The sequence below is a fragment of the Typopeltis vanoorti genome, chromosome 23 (genome assembly GCF_054136105.1).
Source record: "Typopeltis vanoorti isolate ZY-2024b chromosome 23, IOZ_Tvanoo_1.0, whole genome shotgun sequence".
NCBI classification, from domain to species: Eukaryota; Metazoa; Arthropoda; class Arachnida; order Uropygi; family Thelyphonidae; genus Typopeltis; species Typopeltis vanoorti.
Genome location: NC_143571.1, coordinates 85,860,926 through 85,886,895, shown reverse-complemented (window position 1 = coordinate 85,886,895; position 25,970 = coordinate 85,860,926). Strand labels below are relative to the sequence as shown.

The 25,970-nt window shown below is 35.3% G+C and overlaps 1 protein-coding gene across 1 annotated transcript in view; it reads right to left on the bottom strand.

Moving 5' to 3' along the window:
- Nucleotides 1-25,970, bottom strand: part of LOC150094043 (uncharacterized) — a 333,048-nt gene that overhangs the window by 52,968 nt on the left and 254,110 nt on the right. Inside the window, exon 3 of the mRNA XM_090413060.1 lies at nt 13,016-13,151. Coding sequence (XP_090269186.1) covers nt 13,016-13,151 — 136 coding nt within the window. The remainder of the gene's footprint in view (nt 1-13,015; nt 13,152-25,970) is intronic.

Sequence of the window (25,970 nt, the reverse complement as noted above, 5' to 3'; positions counted from 1 at the left end):
CCGTTTTATAATCAATACTAATGATGTGTAAGTAAATTTTTAATGCAAAATTAATCGATGATATTTTGAAGTGGAATATTTAGCATAGGCAATACAACTAAAACGAGATATTGTTAAAGAACACATATGGGGCGTGCCGTATTCACTTCAGTGTACAATAATTAATCTCAATATATGATCGTTGAGTGACACGCCACATTTTCACTTTATTTGCTTATTTTAACGTACGTTCCACTTCACAATTTCGACAAGCTTCAAACGGACATTCGATATGCATCGATTCCACTGTTCTAAATGAGGTTTTCAGCGAAATGCCTCAACCTCATCACAGAGTTAGGAGACAATAAAATACTCTTCTCTATTCACGAACTTTTAGAAGCACTGAGATGGCCATTTGCCAGAAACATCTGCCACGTTCGCTTTGGTATGAGAGGATTTTGGAGATTTTCATGCCGAACACGTTCTGTGATATGACTCGGCTTGTGTATGTGTGTGTGTGTATGTGCGCGCGGGTGCGCGGGTGTGTGTGTGTGTGTGTTCAAACGTGCGTAGCTACGTGGGATTAAAGAGTTCGTCAACACCAGGATTCAAAGTGATGACCAACCATTTGCTATCAAATTTAGGTAGAGGCAGTGCGGGTCTCGGTGGCTTTATTGCCAAATTGTGTAAAGCAAAGTGCGCAGGATAAAGTGCTGTGTGGTTGCACGAGAACAGAACTTGGATCTCCCTAACCGGCCCACAAAATTTCATATTATTATGGCGGATTTGGTGCAAGGGTCATTTTTGTAGCTGAGTATAATTAGAGAAGTACTCTTGCTATTCTTGCGAAATGAATTCAGTACCGTATACAAATTCTCTCTCTCTCTCTCTCTCTCTCTCTCTCTCTCTCTCTCTCAAATATGTATTCATGGGAATGGTGTACGGATATCATTCTCACTTAAAATATAAATAATCATTCTTAGAGATTAAGTTTTCCAACAAAACCAAACACAATTAGAATAATGCACAATTAGTTTGTTATTATAATCTCACCTTTTTTCTATCTAGTTTTAAAGTACACACACACCACTGCATCTTGCCTACTTTGCTTTACACAGAAATACATACTTGGTTTATATTTATCCAGCTTTCTTCGTTCGTTCTTTACTTTATTACGGAAATTAATTCTCGGACGCCTTCTTTAACCTGTAACTCATTAATGTGTTTTTCGAAGAGTATCATGTTTTTGTTCTTTCATTTTACTATTCATACTTTTTATAACATCTTTGCTTTCATATTAAACAGCGACAACCGAAAATAGCAGTTCGAAAAAGAAAACTTGGATATTATTAATAAACTAAAAATCAATTACTTTTAACTTTATTGATGATTAGCCAATTCATATTGTTGATGAGAACAAACGTTTTGTTGAATAAATGTGTAAATTAAATTGCTGCGTACAGTTTTGCAAGGTACTTCATTGTATTCTAGATTATTCAAGAACTTACTTATTACATCAAATACTCCAATACATATAGTTCCGATCGTGTAAAGGTAAAGCAGACATTGTCGGTGTAGCTTGCCTGATTCACTTATGCATAAGCGAATAGTAGCATAGAGGGAGTAAAGACATACCTGCTCTTACTTCAAGGAGATTCACGCTATTTAATTAACAGGGAAGAAATTGGACTGCGTGACTCTTCCATTTTCAACCAGTAGGAATCCATGTAGCTTCTAGAATCACAGACTGCTCTTCTCCTTTATTTGTTTTAATTAAATAATCCTTCCCATTTTCTTCTCCAAGAACTATTCAAAGTCTTGAGCAACTAGTAACATTATAAGACTAATTTAGACCGTATCTTCTATTGGCTTCTTAAGTAAACATAAGTGAAACTGCGAATTTCGAACGATATGTATTAATTTGTTATCATCTCTTAATACCACAAACAAATAAACAAATATATATATATATGTGTGTGTGTGTGTATTTTTAAAGAATAAATATTTAATGACTTTAAACCGAGATAAAATATTAAGTGTTAATGAAAATGATACAACTAGTTTCAGCCTTTTACAGCCTTCATAAGGTATCCACTAAAGGTGGAACACAATAATAAAAATTGAAGTTACAAAAAACTGAGAATTACGGGCAAAAAATGCAATACATAATTGACGCAGAAAACGTTGTATTTTTCAAGTTGTTCTATCTAACGCGCTATTGTTTGTTGCATGCGTACTTGCAAGTTCTCGTGAACGTCAGTATTGAACAACTGCAGCATGGCTATCAGGGATGTTGTAACTCAAATTGTTGTTCAAATGTTCCGGATTGAGGAGGATTTCCCTGGACTCCACGATTTTCCTTTCAAACTCATAACTGCAGCGAAAAATGTTTTTGGATTTATCCCGGCAAACTGAGTGACTCTGTAGATCATCGTGAGGATTGTTTGAGAAAAGAACATGACTGGATAGCGCAGATGCATGTGATCTTTTATAGGAGATGTCTCTCTTATGCTCCTCTACATGTGGTTCAATAGATTTGTTAGTCTGTCCAAAATAAGGAATATTACAATCGCACCATAACTTGTATACACCTGGATATGTCAGGTTGTGATGAATAGGCTTCGGATGGCTTATAAGAGAACGAACTTTAGGGAGTGTAGTGAAAAACGTCATGATGTTGTATTTTTTAAGGACTTTAGCTAATTTATTGGAGACTGAACTAATGTAAGGTATTGAGATTCTACCTTTAAAATCAGTAGTTTCCGTAGTACGCTGCCTAGGAGGATCCAGAATAAAGTTCTTAATCGCTTTTTCAGAATATCCATTTTGTTTAAAGATAAGAGAAAGGTGATTAATTTATTTTTGGAGCTCATCTGGTTCATTTAAAAGAGAGCGTGCTCTGTGTCCTAAGGTAGAAATAGTTCCGAGCTTTTGTTGTGGAAAGTGATGAGATTGACAGTGCAGATATCTGTTAGTATGAGTGGGTTTTCTGTATATAGAGATTTTAAATCTATCAGAGCGTCGTGTAAGAATTACATCCAGGAATGGAAGTTAGTTATTTCGTTTCTAGTTCGGCAGTGAATTTTATATTAGAATACTGGTTGTTAAGATGATGAAGAAAATACATGAGAGATGTGTGTTCGTGACTCCATATAATGAAAATGTCGTCAACGTAACGTCTCCAAAGTTTCGGCTTAAGTGAGAAGGACGATATGGCTTTCATTTCAGAATCTTCCAGGAAAATGTTTGCTAGAACGGGGATAAAGGGTCGCCCATTGCAAGGCCTTGGTTTTGTTTGTAAATGGAGTCCCTATATCTGAAGTAGCCAGGTTGAATACAATGCTTTAATAAAGCAAATAACTTTTTAGACAATTTGTCCTTTAGTAATGTTAGTACCTCCTCAGTAGGGACGTTAGTAAATAATGAGATAATGTCAAAACTTGCTATGATATGATTTTCGCTGATGGAAATATTTTTATTATGAGATACGAAGTCTGTGGTGTTTTTGATGAACGATGAAGATTTATTGGAGAAACACTTGAGGTATTCTGCAAGATGTTTCGGAAGCTTATAAGTAGGACCATCAATTCCTTCCACAATTGGGCGAAGAGGGGTGATTTCCTTGCGGATCTTCGGAACTCCATAAATGCGTGGTATAAGAGGGTGCAGAGAGCGTAAAGAAAGGCGAATATTGTGAGGAAGTTCAATTGTAGTCTTTAACAGATTGTGTTTGCGGTTTTGTAGTTCCCTTGTTCGATCATCCTGAAGAATTGAATATGTAATGTTGCATTCAAGCAATTAAAGCATTTTATTGTGGTAATCTTCAGAGTTAAGGACGACTGTGGCATTGCCTTTATCTGCAGGTAAAACAATGATGTTTTTGTTCTTTTTAAGATTCTTTAAGGCCTGTCTTTAGGCAGGAGAATGATTATCTCTTGGAGGTTTAGCATTATTGATAATGAAGATGGATTCAATACGACGAAGTTTTGCCAAATGATTAGGAATATGTGAACTGGCTTTTTCTATTTTAGTAAGTAGAGATTCTTTTGGAATAATCTTAGGTAAGGGAATGAAATTTAGACCTTTGCTTAGAATATCTTTTTCTACAACTGTTACAACATGTGACGAATTGTTTACTACAACTTTGTCAGGATTAATACAGACTTTAGTAGGAACAGATGTGTTATCTTACGAATCTCAAACTTCTTGATAAGATTAAGCTTATTATTATTTTGTATCCGTGTTGCTTGCGCTTCACTGTTAAAGATAAAATCATGAAAATTACCATGATTTTATCTTTAACAGTGAATAGCCGCAATTGATGCAGTGAGTTAGAAGGGCAAATATTTTCTTAGAAACTTTGTCCTTAAGAAGAGTCAGAAATTCATCTGTAGGTACATTAGTGAAAAGAGACACGATGTCAAAACTCACCATTCTATCAGAGTCTATTTCTGCTATGAAGATAAAATATATAAACAAGCAAGCGGGTTAGCTATGGGCAGCCCTCTATCCCCAGTCTTAACTAACATTTTTTTACGAATGTACCTACAGATGAATTTCTGACTCTTCTTAAGGTCAAAGTTTCTAAGAAAATATTTGCCCTTCTAACTCACTGCATCAATTGCGAAGATGATGCCCAGTTTCTCAGAACTAGAGATTAACGGCGTTCTCCCCCTTCTTGGATCTAAAAATCAGTAGATTACCTGACTGTCTTAAATTTTCAATTTTTCGAAAAACCACCAACACTGATAGATATTTGCATGCCTCTTCTCATCACTTCCCTCCTGAGAAACTGGGCATCATCTTCGCCCTTGCCCATCGAGCAAGATGTCTCACTTCCACAGAAGAAGACCTTCAAACAGAGCTTAACTTCATGAAAAACACCTTCTTAAATAATGGATATTCATCTCGTAACATCACTAAACGTTTGAAATCACGCCAACAACCTCGACAAGAATATGAATCCAACCCTATCACTCATATACAGTTACCACTTATCATCTCTCTTACCATAAAACTATCTAGGATTAGGAAGAAATTCAACATAAAGACCGACTATACTACTCTGGCTAAATTTCGTTCTTTTCTGAGTCGACCAAAACCCAAACACAACCAACTTCATTTTCCTGGTATTTATAAAGTTATGTGCGACTGTCGTCGACCTTATTTTGCTCAGACAGATAAATCTATTTCACTTCGTCTTGAGGAATATAGACGTGACATCTCCTAAGTAGAACACGAGCGAGCGCCCTTTCCAGTCATGTTCTCTTCTCTGCAAACTCTAACCTAGAAGAACGGCTACACCAAACAATTTATATATATGCAAGGATGAATTTGAAAGACGAATTATAGAATCAAAAGAAATATTTCTGGACCCTTCACACTTGAACAACAATCTAAGCTACAATTGCCTGATTCCCATAGCGCAGTAATTCAATACTGGCGCTCTAAAATTAGTTGTCACACACACACATTCAACTCATATCAACAGTAGCACGTGGTCACCTATTTAAATATGACTGTTACTATTCTGCTTCTCTTTATTAAGCTGGAAAGTCCATGTTTTTACGTTGTTATTTTTATAAGTCTTATGTTATTTCTTACTCACCTGAAGAAGTTGGAACACCGATGAAACTAGTCGTGATTTATTGAAGTTTTTTGTTATTTTTTTCTCGGGTTCTATTCAGTTAAATTTTAATTTTATAAACATATACTGTATATATGTCACGGTTAAAGTGATATATCCGGTTATTATTAATAATTACCGGTTAAAGTGAATAATTCCCAGAGGAGTCTGGTAAATGTAATAAAAAACATGTTTATAGGTTTTGAATATAGATTTTCATTCTCAATAGAAATTATAACAGCTTAGGTTAGGTTAGATTAATTTATAATGAAAAAAGTAAGGAAAGTACTTCTTTTGCACTCAATGAAATCAGAAATCATTATAAACTAACCTTTATCTGTTAGAAATCTTAAACTAACCTAACCTTTATTGGTTAGGTTAGGTTAGATTAGGTTTATAATGAAAACAAGTAAGGAAAGTACTTCTTTTGCAATCAATGAAATCGGAAAATATTATAAACTAACCTAACCTAGCCTAAACTAACCTCGATGCCGCATGTCGAAGCAGAGTGTAGTCGTAGTTTGTCGTGGGCAGATTAATGGGGATTTAAGATAAACGTCATTTTGAGCCGAGCTTAATGATTTCGGGCAGATAAATGGGGATAACAAATAACAGTTGGTGTGTGGGCAGATGAATGGGGATTTTAGATAAATCAGAGAGGAATTGTCAGTGTTTTTCTCCATTGATGAGGAGAGAGGTACAGCAACGACGTTTATCTATTATCCCCATCCATCTGCCCACAACAACTTTTATTTGTTATCTCCATTTATCTGCCCGCAATCATTAAGTTAGGCCACAACAACGTTCATCTCTCATCCCCGTTATCTGCCCACGACAAACTACATCCAGGTTAGTTTAGGTTGGTTTATAATGATTTCTGATTTCTGATTTCATTGAGTGCAAAAGAAGTACTCTCCTTACTTTTTTCATTATAAACTAATCTAAACTAACCTAACCAATAAAGGTTAGGTTAGTTTAGGTTAGGTTAGGTTAGTTTATAATGATTTCCAACCGATAAAGGTTAGGTTAGGTTAGTTTATGATTTCTGATTTCATGGAGTGCAAAAGAAGTTCTTTCCTTACTTTTTTCATTATAAACTAACCTAACCTAAGCTGTTATAATTTCTATTGAGAATGAAAACCTATATATAAAACTCATAAACATGTTTTTATTACATTTACCAGATTCCTCTGGGAATTATTCACTTTAACCGGTTAAAGTGATTAATTCTCGTAAACATTTGCACTCAATGAAATCAGAAATCATTATAAACTAACCTAACCTAGGTTAGGTTAGTTTATAATGATTTCTGATTTCATTGAGTGCAAAAGAAGTATTTTTCTTAATGTTATCTTTATAAACTAACCTAACCTAAGCTGTTATAAGTTCATGTTATAATAAACATGTTTTTATTACATTTACCAGACTCCTCTAGGAATTATTCACTTTAACCGGTTAAAGTGATTAATTTAAATTATTCGCTTTAACCGGCAATTATTAATAATAACCGGATCTTTTTATCGCGACCAAATATAAAGTTTGTTTTATAGAACGAACCACTGAAGCCTAACTAACCACTTATTAACTTAATAGCTGATTTCAAGGTGTGTATATATCAACCAATCACTTCACCCTGCACAGCTAATTGCATTCTGCATGCTTGTTTTGTGCAGAGTACGATTTGGTGTTAAATGGATATCGCTAGGTACTGCCTCCGTTTCTACTCAAAATACGGAGCACCATCTTTGTTTCTACGTTGAAGTGTGTTGATAGTTTGAAGACATGGTCGCGATAAAAAGATTCTGATTTACATGGAATATATCTAAGAAACATTTTCAGAGTTATTTCAAACACATTAACCTTTTCTTCATATATCAGGCAAATGGACAACAGTGCCTCAACAAAATGAATAAAGGAAAGTATTGAATATATTATGAAGATAGAAAGAATGTCGTTGTTTCATCATTTTAATTTCATTGTTCCAGATATTGAACAAAGCCACGTGTCCTAAACCATACATAAATTAACACGTTTACTTTGGTGATAGGGTGGAGACTAGATTTGCACAGCTCATTTCCCCTAATGAAGATTAATAGACACGTTCTAATACTCTAACAGAGCTTTAATATAAAGTCTGTTGGACTCACGAGTGGACATAATTTGTAGTTCCCATACAGCGTATATTCCTGAATTACTTAATTCATGGCGTTAAGTTCACACTATGAATTAGCCGATTACAGCACGCTAATCCTACTACAGTTAGTACTTGAAGGACTCAACACGTGTGGGATTGGCATATACATGGGAAGGGAGAGAAAGAGAGGGAGGAAATAGACTATGGAGACAATGATGGGATGATAAAAGAGAAAGAATGAAGGCAGAAAGAAAACGGGAATAATACTGCTAATAAAGAATTGGTGAGAAGAACAAAAAAGGAACAAAAAGGTTCTAGAATATAGGAAGAGAGAGAGAGCGATGTGTAAACCATTTTCTCGTTTCTGTCTTTTATCACATTTTATCTCTCTCTCTCTCTCTCGCTCTTGAAAACAGCTATTTATATACTTTATCTTCATTATGTTCATTGCATAGTTTTATTTTAGGTATGCGTTATCCTTCATTTGTGACTTTTCCTTTTTATACTGAGTTTGTTCTTCCTTCAGGAAGAAATTAGTTATTCTTATAGCTTTTTTGGTTGTTAAATAGTTTGATGGTTGTCTGGAATACTGAAAACATATTTTAAAGTTAATTTCCTCACAGCTACCTTCAAATTAGAAAAACAAAACTACTTATTTAATGCATTACATGGGGAACGACCAGAAACATGGGGAAAAATCAGAAATATGTGTATTCTGGAGAACATAATCAGAGAAATCTAATCATGAGAAGCCACTTCCACATTGCCTGACTCTAGTTAGGGAAGCCTCAGTGTCATCCTCAATATACAAATGAACAAGAGCACAGAAGTCACAACTAGCTAGCTTGCTAGGATGATACAGCCTTTTTCTATTTACAACACATACAAAGCCGCGAGTAGATAAGAATATTCACCTTTACTTACCTTGTATATGAAGAGGAAAGGAGCTGCTTATGCAGCTATTCTGAATACTATTCTGAATAGCAGAACTCTGTACGAAATCATTATGAAAAATAAATAAATAAGCATTTCTCTTCCAAGCTCAACTTATATATATGCATGAAAATTTGGGATGTAACTCTCTCTCTCTCTCTCTCTCACACACACACACACACACACACACACACACACACACACCCATACATATATATATAAAATATATACTAGGGGGCTACTCCCCCCTTGCGCCTACGGCGCCCAACTCCTCGATTTCCGGGCTGATAGGTCATGACTCATTATATGCCGTTGTTCTTGTGTTGCACTACCTTTAGGAGAGAGCTCCCTACCCAATGGTAGTGCAAAACAAGGGCAACTCGTAGCAAAGGTGGAGTAAAGGTATAATCCTGCATCACGCATTTCGTCGCCATCCAAAAGTCATGACCTACCAAGCTGACCTCACCGTTTCGAATTTTATGTCACATCCGTGACATAAAAACGTTTCAAATTTCGGCTTATCTTAAATTCCTGGAAACCTCTAATTAAAGTAACTTTAATGGAAAAAAGATAAAGAAAGTAAGAAAAAATAAAGAAAGAAAAAATAATTTCATGAATATATAGAGTAAATATTTATAATTATTTATAATCCTGCATAATCATAAATAAACTAAATAAATCTTCTAACACCTTTTTATTTTATATAGACAACCCTGATGTCATCCTAATTAATGAAACTCATCTAAGACCTGCAGATAATCCAAAACTGAGAGGCTACACACTATATAGAAATGACCGATTGGACTACAGAGGTGGTGGTAGTACAGCCATATTTATCAGCAACTGCATCCGGTACAATGGAATACTCCCCCCCCCCAACCTCCAACCTAGAACTCACCGGTGTCGAAGTCCACACAAATTCAACTGGAAGACTTAAAATCTACGCCGCCTACAACTCCCCCGCTAAGACCCTGCTATTTTCTGACTTGGATGCTGTACTAGGCACAAATGAATCCATCATCGTCGCTGGGGACTTAAATTCCAAATATCCCTCCTGGAACAGCAGAACCACAAATAAAAATGGCCGTATCCTCTTCAGCTACATAGGATTAAACAACGCTGTCGTAACAGGACCCACTGAACCGACCTACCACAGCCAAACTGGCACAGCCGACATCCTAGACATCGCCATTCTACACGACATCAAATACCAGCACAGCATTCAAACACTGAACGAATTATCATCAGACTACAACCCAATCCTACTTCACTTAGGGAACAAAGACCAGTCACCACTCCCCCAAACCTTCATCATCTGGGAGAAACTTAGGAAAGTGCTACCAGAACACAACACACTGGTCTGGTTCCCCATATAAAAGTCAAGGAAGAAATAGACACGGCAATAAAGAACCTCACCAATCAAATCAATAAAGCCATAACAGCAGCCACAGTATCTACGATTACCCACAAACAAAATCGTCTCCCGGAAGAAATGATGGACTTAATAAGGGAAAAAAACAGACCAAGAAAAAGATATCACAACACTCGTGCTCCTCAAGACAAAACAGCCCTCAACAGATTAAACAAATCTGTCCAAGAAGCTCTCCAGAACCACAGGTACAACAATGGAACAACAAGCTCACCTCCATCTCCATAGCAGATCGTTGTGTATGGAAATTTTTAAACAACCTCAGGAACAAGCTCAAATCCCTCCCCCCCCTCTCTGCAAGCAGAACAGCACCTTGTATACACAGATGCTGATAAAGCCGAAGCCATAGTAAGAAACCTAGAGAAACAATGCAGTTCTGCATATGAGAACCTAAACATCAGCCATGTATACAAGATCCATCGTAAAGTCAGGTTCACAGTAAATCGTCCCGATGTCAATCCAAGTCCTATAATGCCTACCTCACCTACCGAAATAATCGGCATCATCAACATTTCTCAAGATCAAAAAAGCCCCAGGTCCTGACGGCATCACTAACCAAGTTATCAAGGCACTACCACGCAAAGCCATAGCACATCTGGCAAACATCATAAACTCCATCCTCAAATGGCAGCACTTCCCCCAGTCATGGAAAATAGCTGACATCATTCCAATTTACAAACCAGACAAAGACCCACACCTACCTGAAAATTACCATCCCATCAGCCTGCTATCCAATTTAGGGAAAATAGCTGAGAAAATCATCCTCATCAGACTCCAAGATCATGTCAACCAAATAAATATCATTCCACAAGAACAATTTGGCTTCCGTCAAAATCACAGCACTATCCAACAGATCTATTGACTGGTAGAATACATCACCACAGGATTTAATTGGAATCAACACACTGGAGCCGTCTTCCTAGAAATCTCAAAGGCCTTCGATAAGATCTGGCACCAAGGCCTCCTCTACAAACTTATCATCGCTAACCTTCCACTAAACATGATACACCTGATCAAATCATACCTCTCCAACAGGAGGATGCAAGTTAAAATCAATGAAACAGTCTCAACCCAACGGAAAATCCTCGCTGGAGTTACTGAAGAATCACTGCTAGCCACGATCCTGTTCAACATCTATATGGCAGACATCCCTCAAAATCCTCTCCCATCCACCATCTCCCTTTATGCAGATAACACGGCTATTCTAACCAGATCTCGCCAACCACATCTCGTTACCAAAAAACTATAAGACACCATCCTGAATCTAGAAAAATGGTTTAAACACTGGCGACTACAATTAAATCCCCAGAAAACCAAAACGATACTCTTCACAAGAAGACGAGCATCCCCCAAAGGAGACATTACCCTGTTCAACTCTAAAATTCCCTGGAAAACTGAAGCAAAATACCTCGGAATACTTCTCGATAAGCGATTATGCTTCAACAGCCACATCAAGAGCACATGCACCAAAGCTTCAAAAGTTATCGCCCAACTATACCCCTTGATCAACAGCAAATTAAGCTCAAGAAACAAAATTCTACTGTACAAGACAGTGATCCGTCCCACAGTTATATATGCCTCCCCAGCCTGGAGCCATACCGCCAAAACAAACATCCTCAAGCTACAAAGACTACAGAACAAGTGCCTGCGAATGATACTGGATGCCCCGTGGTTCATCAGGAACGCCCATATCCACCGGGACATAAATATCCCCTACATTTCTCCACTACTACGCTCCCTAGCAGAAAAATTCTTTATGAAAACATCTACGCATCCAAACCAACTAATACAGCAAGCCGGAAACTATGACAGTAATGACCACTGGAAACATAAAAGACCGAAAGCCATCCTAACACCCAACGACGAATAACCACTTCTGCCCACTCAGGGCGAGCTAAAATAGCTCACAAATCTCTCCCATCACTGCTCCCGAAACAGACAACAGGGGATATGAAAAGTGTCCAGCTTCGCCCTCTGAGCCATATATGTCCTGCGCCCTGCGTCCTGCGTGAGAGAGAGAGAGGGGTGACTATTGAATCGACCGTGACATGCGGTGATTAATACCCTTGGAGGGTAATGGATGGCAATGCTGTAGCCAATGAAGTTCTAACTGAGGCTCGGCTATTGCTGTTACCCTCCTTCCATGATCAGAGCTTTAATAGCTCAATAACACCTTATCCCTATACTATCCTGTACAGATAACGGGGAAGATAAAAAGCATTCTTGCTTCGCCCCTTTAAGCCAGTCCTTATAAGTAGTGACATAAACACGTTTTAAACATCGTCTAAAAACGTTTTAAACATAACATAGATATCCTTAGTACATACAGGTGTTTGAGGCCCACGATCGGTCCAGATTAGCTTTTTTAACAGCAAATTTTGGGATAAATTCTGAGTTTTATACCTCATTTTTTTTCCAGAATTTTTATCTTTTTTCATATAACTTTATTTATTTGATTCTCAACCATCAGAAAATCGGGACATTATTCTGAAACATCAGGTCAGACTCACCTCGCCAAAGAAATTTTAGAAACAGCAATAATTTACTTTTAAAAATTTATTCCATTCTTTCTTCACAAGACATTTAATAAATTCAAGTAACTTGGTTGACTTGGGAACATTCGTAATCAAATCGTGTATTAATTCTTTCTACTGAAAATATCCTATCAAATGCACTGTGCATGTGGAAAAAACATTTATAATTGAATACTAAAATAATGAAGGATGTTTAATATCCCCATTGTATGTTTTAATTTTCCATTTATATATATATATATATATATATATCTCAGATGTCGTGAAACTGAAGTATCTAATATCAGAATGTAACTGGGCTTACTTCAACAAATGTTCACATTAAATATGCAATAATCTCAACTAAAATAGTCATCAAATCCACTTGAGCTTTTACTTACTTATGACAGTCATATGTTTCTCTCCAACAGCTGTGCGGAAATGTGGAGCCTCTCCAGAAATCTCGCATCTGTATTTCCCTTCAGTTGGCTGTTGAATATTTTTTATGAAAACTGTTCCATTTGTTGAACGGCTCAACTAGAAACAAAAGTACAAATTAAAATAACTAACATCTCTGACAAGTACAAAACTAACGATAAAATAATTCTAATCACATAAAGTAGTAATAAAAGAACCGTAAGGCGTAGTAATTATTATATAGATGTTATGTCTGGTAGTGTTTTTGTACGAATGTTCTAGTGTTAAAGCAATGTCTTCGGATAGGAATCACGAATTGTTATTCAGACATTTCCTAAATGTCCTCGTTTGTTTGTCGTGTGGGGTTGCCCCAATTTTTATTTATGTCCCCCTTCAGTCCTTTATTCTTCTGAAAAAAAGACAGATTTCCCCCATCTGTCTCGCTTAGGACTGGTTGTGCCCTCTAGTGGGGAACTTCTAAGTATGTATTTTTGACTGTAGATCTGTGTGTGTTCACTGGGCCGGTTTGCCTCGGGTTTTTCGTCCCTCACACGAAAAACCCGAGTTTCCGGGAGGAAAACGCTCTACTTCAGTATGCAACAGGATAACTCACGTTTAGTCGAAAAGGACCAGATAAGGGTTCCTCACGTCATAGACGGGAATCGAACCAACGTCTTTCCGACCAAAGGACTTCGTCTATGCCGACCGAGCTACGGAGCTCTATATTACTTAATCTAGGTGTATGCTTTTATATTCCTCAAAATCAAGTTTTTCATATTTCAGTCTCCCTGCTTCATGTGATACTCATGCAACTTACAGTACAAATCTGTGACCGATGTCCGTAGTGAATACACTTGATCAACACTCTGCTTTCTTGACACTGTAGCGGATCTCTTAGATGTTCTTGTATGACTTAACTATACGTTTCAACTTCCATGTGTTGAAATTTTGCTTGAACTTCAGTAGTAATATCAGCTTCTTCAGCATTATAAAATGTCCAATGATATCGAAAGTGACCTCCTATTCCACCGACAACGATATTCAAAAAGCACAAATCAGATTCAGCAGCAAGGTAATGGGAGTGTAATAGTTTAGGGTTCTTTCCACTATTCATCAATTATATTAAAACCCCAAAGCTAAGCAACTGTCAAGAAATCATTGAAAGACACTAATATATTCCAATGATTTATTCTCATTGGTTATTATATACACTCATAGAGGAATAGGGTTATTTTACTGGAGAAGAACTCCCAGGAGAGTAATACTAATACTAATACTACTCTTCATGTAGTATTAATCTCCTGACATGGCTTCAATACTACCCTTCCTCTTCATAGGACATAATCTTCTGAAGTAGAATTAACATCGTTAACATTAGCGACATTAACATAGAAGGCAATATGAGCGAAAGAGGACCAAATCTAACATTATCCACAGTTATTAGTTTTACTGGATTTTTAACACCAACATATATTTCATCAGTAAATGTAATTTATGGAAAAGTTTTCCGTTAAATATGTTATGACAAAATACAAAAATTAGAAAGGGATTGGGGGTGAACCATAAGTTGGAATAGCTGTTATCTAGGATATAATAACCTAGAAATAATTTGACAAAATAAGTCCCTGTATCCATTAAAAGTGCTGTTTGATCGTTACATATGGCACAGTTTATTTCGCAGTATATTTGTCTGGATAATTTATTCTTCTGAAAACAGGCAGTTTTGTTCTTCCAATCTTCCTTTATATATAAAAATTACTCGACGTTAATAAAGTTACGATTATGTTTAAATGCAACATGCGCAGTTATTTATCAGTATTTCAATTTCCAATTAATTCTTACGCGTTTCCAACGTCTTGAAATATTCAATGCGCTGAAAGTCGACTTGAGAAAGTAGATTCACACTAAGTGAACTGTTTTTTTCCCTTATCGAGTGTCGAAATGTAGATTTTCTGCCCCGAAGATTGTTATCTTTAAGCGTTTCATATTTTATAAGGCGAATGCGACAGATGAAATTATTATATTACCTGTTTATGGAAAGGATTACAAAAATGCCCCTTTTATACCCGCTAATGGCCCTTTTTCACGAAATACTGAACTATAAAGTTGACGGAATCTTATTTAGAAGATAAATGTGCCTTCCTGAATTTCCGCAGGCCGTGCAAAGCATGTAGCCATGCAGTGAAGATTACATCAAAGGGAACAGCTCTGTGGAAAATTCCTAGCCAGCCAGCCGAATGGATTTTCTGACTCCAATGATTTAAAACGCCATAAATAAGATGAGCTATTGAGATTCTTAAAGTTTTAAACGTTTCTTCTTTCTGATCTTTCCACTGTCAATAGATCGGTTTTTATAGAAATAGTACATAATAAAAAGTTCTTATTTTTCTACGCTTTCTTCAAAGCGATAAAATATTTTCTCGTTATCTTTACTCAGTAAACATTGATACTTGGTCACCTCCGAAACGATCTATCTGAAGGGGGACATAAATATTAAGTTGAAACCACTCGTGTGAATTGTATAAGATGGATAGATAAAGTGAGAAAGATGGTAAAATGGGATTCGGATAGACGGATAAAAGCACAAGTAGAAGAAGGAAAACAGTGCTCAGGAAAAATTATAAAAAAAATATATTGTGAAATATGGGGAATGATGTTTGCACATAGATAAATAGAAAGAAAACAAAAATAAATTCAACTATTCAAATGAGAAATAGGAATCAAGTGTAAAGAGTTCGCCGAAGGAAAAATCCTCAGAAAATACGAAATGAAACAGACAGAATGAAAAACAAAGGTGATCAGTTGAAAAAGTTGCATACAACGGAAGATAAGTAATGACTGCAATTAACAATGGGAAATAAAAAAGAACGAAAGAGCGGCGAAAGCAATAAAAGGATAAGAATATAATAGGAAAGAAAGTAAGAGAGAAATCATCAAGTACAATATACGATTATAGAAAATTGGAAGACAGAAAGAAAATTAAGAATAACGAAATGGGGGGAAGAAAGAGAGAGAGAGAGGGGGGGGGATTCATAAAAAGAAAGAAACAAAGGAATAAATCAAGGGAAATATGATAATATAATAGTTGAACATGGGAATTGAGAAAAATGTGGATAGAGTACAGGAAAAATAAGAAAAAGGCTTCCGTAAACCACTTGTAATGAAGTCCTTTCTTGGAAAGAGCTCGGTTTGAATTCACCGCAGAATGAAAGAATATTTACAAGGATTTTAGCTGAGGTTAAGTTTGACTGCTTTATAAGTAGATGACAGAATCTTTCCCCTCCAAAATAGACAAAGAACTCGATGAATAAGGGACCATCATTCATAGCAGACCGTAGAGATAGAGATGTAATTAATCGCTAATAGCGAGTGAAAAATATAAAAGAAAGTTGGATGGGATGTTGGAAAGTGAAAGAGAAGGATGTAGCAAAATGATATAAAGACTGAAAGTTTGGGTGGCTGGTGAGTGTTGCTGGTAGTTTTCGTAAAGAAAATGGCTTATTATAAAGAATTGAGTTTGAATCTTTCTAAGACGGAAGTAACTTTATTGGATATTTTTCAACGAATCTGAGTTATCCGGTCTTAAAAAAAAGATTCAGATGAATTTTCCTGATAGATACAACCAATGTGAGAGCACAGTTCACAGATATAATTCTTCTCATACATTATCTTGACTAATCTAAAGCATCTAAAGTCGTAAAGTTTAATACTTTTACGTTTAAACTGGACATTCTATTGTACAATGTTCTCTAATAAAAAAATGTATGTAAATTGTAATAATACATGGCTAATTTATCAGAGAAAACAAACTAATGCAAACGTGCATTAGTCAGTTTGACTTCTTTTGCGACCATCATCAGTTATTATCATTATACTTATGGTTTCGGCCGTGAACATCTTGATTGAAATAATCCTGTTTTGGTGTCTTGCCCTTTAGCTAAATAATTCTCTCTTTAACCCTAGATAGCATGATATTTAATAATGTTAGAAAAAAGGTCATAAATACTAGCTCTGAAGGAGGTGTTTAGCATGAGTGGTCCATTTATTTGATATTTATATTAGTTTTCTGGCAGAATGGCTACGGCACCGCGATATGCCACTCCAGCATTTGTGGGTCTTTAACACATTTTAATCAACATTAATGGGCTGCAATGATGTCGTCTTTGCTCGGTTAACTTAATACTAAATTAGCTGCTTAACTTAGCTAGCAGAATAGCTTAAGGGAATCCATCACGTCCACGAATAAAATCTCATCAAAAAATGCCAACACAGTTGGAATAAATTTGCTAGTTTGTGGGTATTTTGTGTACGGATTCTTGACAAAAAAAATTGTTAATGGACTATGTACTAAACCCATCACTTTTTAGTGTTAATTAAGTTTTACCTTTTTATGCGGCTTAGGTTGCAAATGCAGAATTATCAAAGCGCTGCTAATTCAGATAATATGTTCTCACACATTAATAAAACAACAACTAAAGGTTTCGGGGGTTTTGTTTTCAATTGCGAAAACAAATAGAAATTATGATGAGAGTGAATTTATTAGCACATTCATTGAAATCAGTAACTCATATTCTATAAATATTAGTTAAAATTTAATAGAGAAACAAATCATATGTGTGTGTGGATTTCTCGAATCCCCCCCCTAAACAAAAATGGATGATGGTGAATGTCATTCGCCCAAAATCTTGAATGATATCACCATTACGATGGATGAAGTAAAAAGTGAATAATCTGCACACCCAACTCTAAACACCGGCAGTGTAAATTCATTTACCACCTAAAATGCTTCATAAAACAATTTATCGTACACTGGGATTCGAATCTATAGTTTTTGGTAGAATCCTCTAAAAAGGAGATAGAATCCTTGGGAGATTCTTCTACCAAAAAAGAGGTTTCTAAAAAGACGCTGAGTCATTATAGAATCCTGTATTTTTGTAAACATTGTGGAATGGAGAATCCAAATATCCAAATTAATCTTAATCAGATTATTTCCCACGTTTGGAGAAATTCTTTTTGCATATTTTTACCAGATGGAGCACGAGTAAGTTTGTCATAATTTGTTAGTATGCATGCACTGCTATCGCTAAGATACGTATGATATTTATTACGATTATAGAATATAACACAACATTATCTAGAAAAATACTTTTCTTTACACTATTACTGCTTTATTTCATATTAGCAATGGGACAGTAAAAGACGTATAGTTTTTTTTTTGTCATGAGTGTTTTGTTTATATAACTCTTGAAGAGAAGTTATTCAATTCGTGATGAATATAAGTCAACTTTTTATCATAAATCAACTTAATAAGCAAGATACTCATTTGCTAATATTTTAAAGGAAAATACTTAAATTGAAAGATAAGGCAGATCATATTTAAATAAGTGAAAACTGATAGTAAGTACTGCTTCCGATTAGGAAGCGATGCGAACAAATAAATAAATAGGAATAACTGTGTAACAAGAGCGAATTAGTGAATATGGCGACTGATTTATAATTGTTTATTACTTTTCTTAATTGAAATGAACAAAGAAAGTTTTACATATCATCATTCAAGCGCAGTAATCAATGAATAAATGGCCTTCAAAAGCGTATATAAAAATGCATGTATTTGATTCAGAATTACAAAACGTATCACCTCAGCTACATTTCTAAAACACTCGTGCTTTCATCCCTCTTCCTTCACATTACTCCCATACCTGAATAAGTTCTCTCTCACTGATCCGTATTCCAAGGTTGAAGTTTTTCCATACCTAAAAATTACTTATCAACTCGTTATTCTTCCGTGATGAGAGGACACCATTTTCAAGTTCATTAATGCTGTAAAGTAAAGCTCTCTTATGTTTCTCTCAAAAAGGATTTCACCTCATCTTTTCCTTGATGATAATCCGGTCTCCATAGAAGTTCATATTTCTCATCGTGGACTGATTCACACCTCTTTTATTCTCTGCGCAAACACACCGCTTTCTTAGCCATCTTCACACTCCAAAAATCGTGGTGTCATTTACTTCTAAAGACTACCTGTCACCAACACAACTGCTGACACTGTATAAATCTGAGATCCACTCAACTTTGGAATACTCTTCTGACATATGGGATGCTGAACCAAACACTTCCTTAAAATTCTCCATGCTTTCCAGAACAGAGCAATCCGGTTCAATCCAACTAATATCTCAAAGGCGTTCATATTCATATAAGTTTTATTCACTGTTCTACTAAAATTGCATTAATCATTCTTACACTATCCTCCAAACCTATTATTAAACAAACAAGTGGTCATCAACATTCATGGTCCACATTCAAGCCTATCGTGTCAACTTCTCTTTATTCCATTGACCTCTGTCCTCTAGAATATTAGACAGAGGGGAATTGAACAAGATAAAGAATTCTCCAGTGTTCTTCATGATGTTTTCTCCAAGACTGCAACTTACAGACGTTAAAACAACCATCAATAAGTTCCTTCCTCTTCTCTATCTCTTCATGTACACATCCCACTAACGCTATTTAGTGTGTAAGATTATTATAGAGATATTATGTAGCAATGTTTTCCCGAAATGAGTAAGTTATCGACCGTAGATGAAAGTGGAACAGCCTTTCATCGAAAACCAGACGCAATTTATTGAAATATTCTCTATGTGCAGAGAATGTTTCAATAGATAATGATATTTAGATTGGTTTAGGGCATTTTTCTTAAGTAATTGGTTATACGAATCGACGAATGTTAGATATTATGTAAATACACATTTTCCCGGACAAAGTTATTTCCGAAAACTTTGGCTAGACTGTTTGTTTTTTCTAGTACTCTGGCCGAAATAGTAACCACTTCAATGTCGGTCTTTGTTTATTTAATTTTCTTGATTACTTAGCTTTCGATAACTAAGAGAACTTACGTCTTTAGCTATTGAAGATTTAAAGTCTATATCTTTACGATATTTTCAAATAAATCTGCTTTCCTTATATTAATTATTAATGTTTTGATGAAAAGTTGCTTTTGGGTAAATCCCATTTTATTTTATAAATACGCATACATATATTATATGTATGCATACATAAATATATAAAACACTAATAAAATGTAACATTGTTTGAAAACTTAAAATATACCAAAACATACAATGAAAGTTTTTTTCCCTCTCATGCAGCCTGCATGTCGCCTTTGATCTTTTCCCCCCCTTGTCTCTCACATTGACAATAATTTTTATGTTTGTTTCTTTTTCTTTTTCGCATTATCCATTCCAGGCTGTAAATGCCTTCTCATTCAGTAAACCTCAATCTTTCACTTATTTTTCTCCTTTCAATATCTTTCTAGTTTCGGGTTTGTGCAAAATCGTATTTTTATTTCGATAGATTCACGTCTTCTTGTTGATGACAATTTGCCGTTAACCTTATTAATTTAACCAGTCAGCGGAAGGCGTTTAGCCTCCATTAATTCTGTATACTGTGTCAATCATAATGTCATCAGTCTATCATGATTTCGCAGAAGTTAATCTGACCTTTATGAACTTTTTGTGCATTACTTCCTGCATCGAGTTAAAATGTTGTATATGACGTAAACATTCTAAATGCAGCTTTTAATCGCTGGAGTTGTAAAATTGTATTGCACAACTCATATATGGTCCTAGGAATCGTGCTTATGTCAAACAAGAATACGATTTTATATCAAATTAAATTAAAAATTCCGTGTAACAATACATACAAAATTATTAAATATTATAGCATAGTACCATAGTATTTTAATATCTGTCATTTCGAAGGAGATGAGACAAGTTTATTAATTATCCTAAGTAATTCGCTAATTCACTGGCCGAAAATTTCCATTGGTCTTTTTGTGCCACTGTGTTTCGGATAATTTAGTTTGCCTTAACAGGATTTCTTTTCGTTGTCCTAAATGCTTACCACTAATTCTCAACAAATGTTATGACACCTGTTAACTCCCGATTTCTATTGAAATATCGATCGTCTCTTATGTATACGATGTTAAAGAGATTGCTTAGATAAGCAGCTTATCCTTCTTAAAATATTTGAATTAAAGTCTATTTGACAACCTTGTTTCATAAGGATGTTATCGGGTATTATTTTCCCATTAATATTTATTTTACATAAGACCCCATTCATAAAACTTTGGGTTTTAATTTGCTTCGGGGAAGCAAAATTATAATGCCCAATTGTAACGCAGATAACTTGGCATTAATTTGAGCAAAGGAAAATGACTTCAGGATTTAAAGTTTGCTTTAGCAACAACGTGTTGTTAAAAGAAAAAAAAACTTAAATGAGATTTAAACAAGGATTTGTGGAGCGAAATTTCATCTTTTATATTACAAATTTCGAGCATAGTTTGATATAAATCTACATCAAAATAATAAACATTTTATCTTTTATTTCGCACTAATCTAATTTTAGTTCTGTTGTTCATAGACCAATTAAACATCTTTGATTTTGCTTTACCAAAAGAAGGAAATTTAAACTCATGTGTTTAAAATGATTGCCATTTCCCATACGATCTAGTTGCTCAACGTTATTAGCACATCCCGTATTCAATGAACCCAGATGTGGGTTTGAATCCTGCAGTGGGCACGATGTTTATGATTGTCATTAAATGGGATTATGCAAATTTCATGGCCCGGTTTAAAATCATCGACCCGCTTACTGAAGGACTGGAGTGGCTTGAATAATTTCCACTTTTATTCTCTAGAGAAGGGTTTCCTGATTATGAAATCAGAGAAACGTCTTTTGGCAACCCATGGTGCTAATATACAAGCTCTTCTAGGTTGGGTGTCCTAAATTCGTTAAGAAAATTGTTAAACAAGCCCAAATTAATATGTTATACTTTCTCTTTCTACCAATGGGTTGGTCGATTTTTTTTTTTATTTAGGGCGGACATAGTACTGCTGTAAGCTAGTTCATTGGTTGTACTGATCGATGTGCTGTTTAGTGGAATGAAAAATTCGGTTTTGTTTTGGGATAAAAAACCTAACGAATGCGTTTTGAGGCATTACTATCCTTGCAAAAATATTAACTGTCACAGTGTTCGTTATAATCCGACTACTTACAAGGACAAAGCGTTATATAATATAATATAATTTATATAATAGTATATTCATATACTATTATATATCCTAAAATACGTTGATAAAAGAAAGCTGAAATACTTTGGACACATAGAAAATTGGAAGGACTTCTAAAAACATATATCGGAGTAAAATTCCTGAACAAACATGGGTGGGGTGGAATTTGTAGTCTCAACGACTGGTCTTCGAAACCATTCAAATTTCAATTTTTTAATTTTGTGACAGAGTGATCACAGTCCTCTTAAAAACTATCTATCTTCAATCAACTTTCAACTCTGAGAGATTTACAATTTCTTTGAATGCATAATTATGTGAAGCAAGTACGCTCTACAATTCTATATGCACAAGTTGACATCAGTAGAAAAAATTTTGTTTTCCCTGTGATTTAAATTTTAGATTTACGAATGGTTGATAATTATGTTTTTATTGAAGAATATTCGACGTTTTATTAGCAAAGATTCGTAACAACAATAGGAATATTTTAATGACAAAATGAAGAATATTTTCAGAGAGTATTGTTTCACACTTGTCTCTTGTGAAATTGAATAGTGTCATTACAAGAGAATGCTATTAAGGAACTTACTCTATTCTGAAGGTTTCTGATCAGTCCTTTATTGCTGTTCTTCTGATGGAATTTCTAGATTCCTCAATCATTCACAGAGAAAGTAGCAACGTTTCTTTCTAATCCAATATTTTGCGCTACATACTCGAGCAGTGGTTGTGTCGGTTTAAAATATTTTTTCCCATACTGTTTCTTATAGGACATTTTTTCTTTGGGATGTTCCTGAAGTCATATAATTCATTCGTATAAACAGCATGGACAACGAGTGTAGAAAGAAATATGATTTCAATACCCATAATCACGACACTTAGTTTAGACGATTGAATGAACAACCTCCGTTTACTAGCAGTTTGCATTTTAGTTTTACAGTTTTTCAAAGAATTTTTTACTATAATAATAAAAACAAGCTCCACTTATCGAAACAAATGAGACTATTTTGTGATGAATGAGAAACACGAAAGACTCGTATGTTTCCCAAATACCGTTTACTTTCTAAGGAAAAAGTTTGGAAGTCGGCTTTAGTATTCGATAAATTAAAACTCAAACATGACTTCCATCCAAAGTGAGTGGATTGTGAATCTTGTTTTGCATATTTTGTAATTCCGAATCGAATCAGAATCTAATTTTTCTTTGCTTTCGATTTTATTTTGTGTGCCTTCGTTATCTTTTTCTGGTGAAGAATTATTTATAGCTTAAATGCATGAAATTCATCAGTGAAGCTTCCTTCAGAATATATGGAAGATTTTGATTCTTCCATATATTCCGTAATTGGAATCACGGAACCCTGCTCTAGAGATTACATATGCTCTTCTTCCAGACGCTAAAGGTCTGAGATAAAACACGTGACTAACTTTGGATAACAATGATCTGTCACCTCATTCAAAGATCATTCACAAAAGATGCATGCAACATGGGATTTGAAACCAGATTGTTGATTGCAAAACAGAGACGCCATCTGCACAATCAACTAAAGTGGCAGGTCACGTAATACTATATCGTGTTATTATTATTACTATTATTATTATTAGACCTCTTGAGAATCAGGGAGGACTTATCGAGGAAGGCAACATATCACTCGCCAAACATGTTATACTATTTCGAATTCAGTCCCACTATATGCATACGCAACCTCCAAAGCCAAGCCATTACAGCCAAATACCGCGCTATGAGAGAAAATTCTATCTTTCACTATTTTTGAGCACATTCATTCTCACCTTCCATGGATGTTCTCCTACCCTCTCCTACCTCATACAGTATTAATGACAAGATTATTCCAAGGTGTTTGTTTTCAAATTCAGCTTAAAATAGATTTTGTACGTTTCATCGAACTTTTCTGCGTTAATAATTCCATTCTTATTTTTTAATCTCATTAACAAAAACGCTTTAGTTAAACTGTGAAGAATCGTAATTTTACATAATATTAAATTGGGAAATCTTTAAAATGCGCGTATATCTATATAATATTTGTAATGTACTTTACGCATATTATATTAATATTAACGTGTGTAAAGATGTCTGCATGTAGGCACTAAAGAAGAATAGAGATCAGCAAGTTGTCCAACTGTGTCGTGCAGACTGCAGACAAGAGTACACAAAAGAACATTCAGGTAGATTATTATGTCTATAAATGAATGCTAGCAGTATCAGAAATAAAGGAGTAGAGTTTGGTGCTTTGGTCAGTATGTTGAAACCTTATATTGTTGGCATTAGTGAGACCTGGCTATCAAAATCAGATACTAACTGGTATCGGGTGTAAAGGTACTATTTTAGGAATGATAGAGAGGATAGGAGAGGAGGGGTGTGCTAATGATATCGGATTATTTGAATCCAATTAGAGTCGAGACCTATGATTGTAGTAATACTACTAACAATAGTTCATGTGGTAGTGAGTTTGAAGCCATCTGGTATCAGGTGGAATCTAAAAGATCAATTACATAGTGGGATGTTGTTGCAGACCTGGTGAATTGGTTGCTAGTGATGAAGAAATGCATCACCAAATGTGGTACCACCAACTTATGACTATACTATAGCACGAACTCGCGTCGAATAATACCCTTGAAAATTCTTTTGTACAGGCTTCGCCTTCTTCAGAGTCCTTTTTAGGACTAAAGTAAGAGTAGTGTATAATAAAGAGTATAGTAAGAGTAATAAGTAAGAGTATAATAAAGGGATGTCAGTAGTACTGCTTACTCAGTATGAAGTTAAATAAATAAATAACCAGTGATGTACCAGAAGGATCAGTGCTTGGTCCACTTTTATTCAATCTGTACATTAAGGATATTGGAAAGGATTTGACAAGCGACATACAACTATTTGCTGATGATGCAAAGATAGGTGGATAATCAGGAATCCTGTTGATATGCAATATTTGCAGAATGATTTGAATAGGCTGGAATTGTAAGCATGGGAAAAGGGAGGTCAGTAAATGTAAAGTCATTCACGTCGGCGTGATTAGATGTCCAATGTCGTATTATATTGGTAGGATTATGCTAGAAGAAACTGATGAGGCTAGAGCTTGGAGTTTTAGTAGATAGGAAGCTGAAGTTCAGAGGCCATGTTGCAAAGATTGCAAATACAACAAAAAAGGTGATTGCAATGCTGAAATGAACGCTCACATCTAAAGATAAGGATGTTATTTTGCCTCTTACAAGGCCTTGATAAAACCTCACTTGGACTATTGTGTGCAGGTCTGGTCTCCTAGTTTCCGTTGTGATTCATAATATATTGGAGAGTGCAAAGGAGAGTGTTACAAATAATATCAGGATTAAGGATTACTGATTATGAAGACAGATTGAGAATTTGTAGACTGCAGACACTAGCTAACCGGATAAAAAGGGGTGATATGAATGAGACTTATAAACTTCTGAAATGGTCATACAGGAATTCAGTTGTGGAATTTTTCTATTTATGGAGGGTGGAGAAAGAAAGAGAGGGCATCCTTGGAAGCTGAGAATGAATGCCACTAAGAAGGGGTGAGGGCTAGATTTTTCTCTCACAAGGTGGTGCGTGATTGGAATGGATTGCCATTGGATATTGTGAGTGCAAGAAGCGGGAATGAATTCAAGAATAGATATGATAGCTGGTGTGTGTAGTATGTGGCCTTCCTCCATGAGTCCCTGACTCCCTGAAGGTCTCTCTTAATAATAACAATTAATAAATAACGTTTATTATTATTATTATTATTATTTATAATATTATAAATATGGGGATAGGCCTCTCGTCCTATCCCCACCTTCCATATAGATTCCCACCTTAAATGGACAAAACATATAGAATACCTATACACCAAACTCCGGATCATCGCAGCAA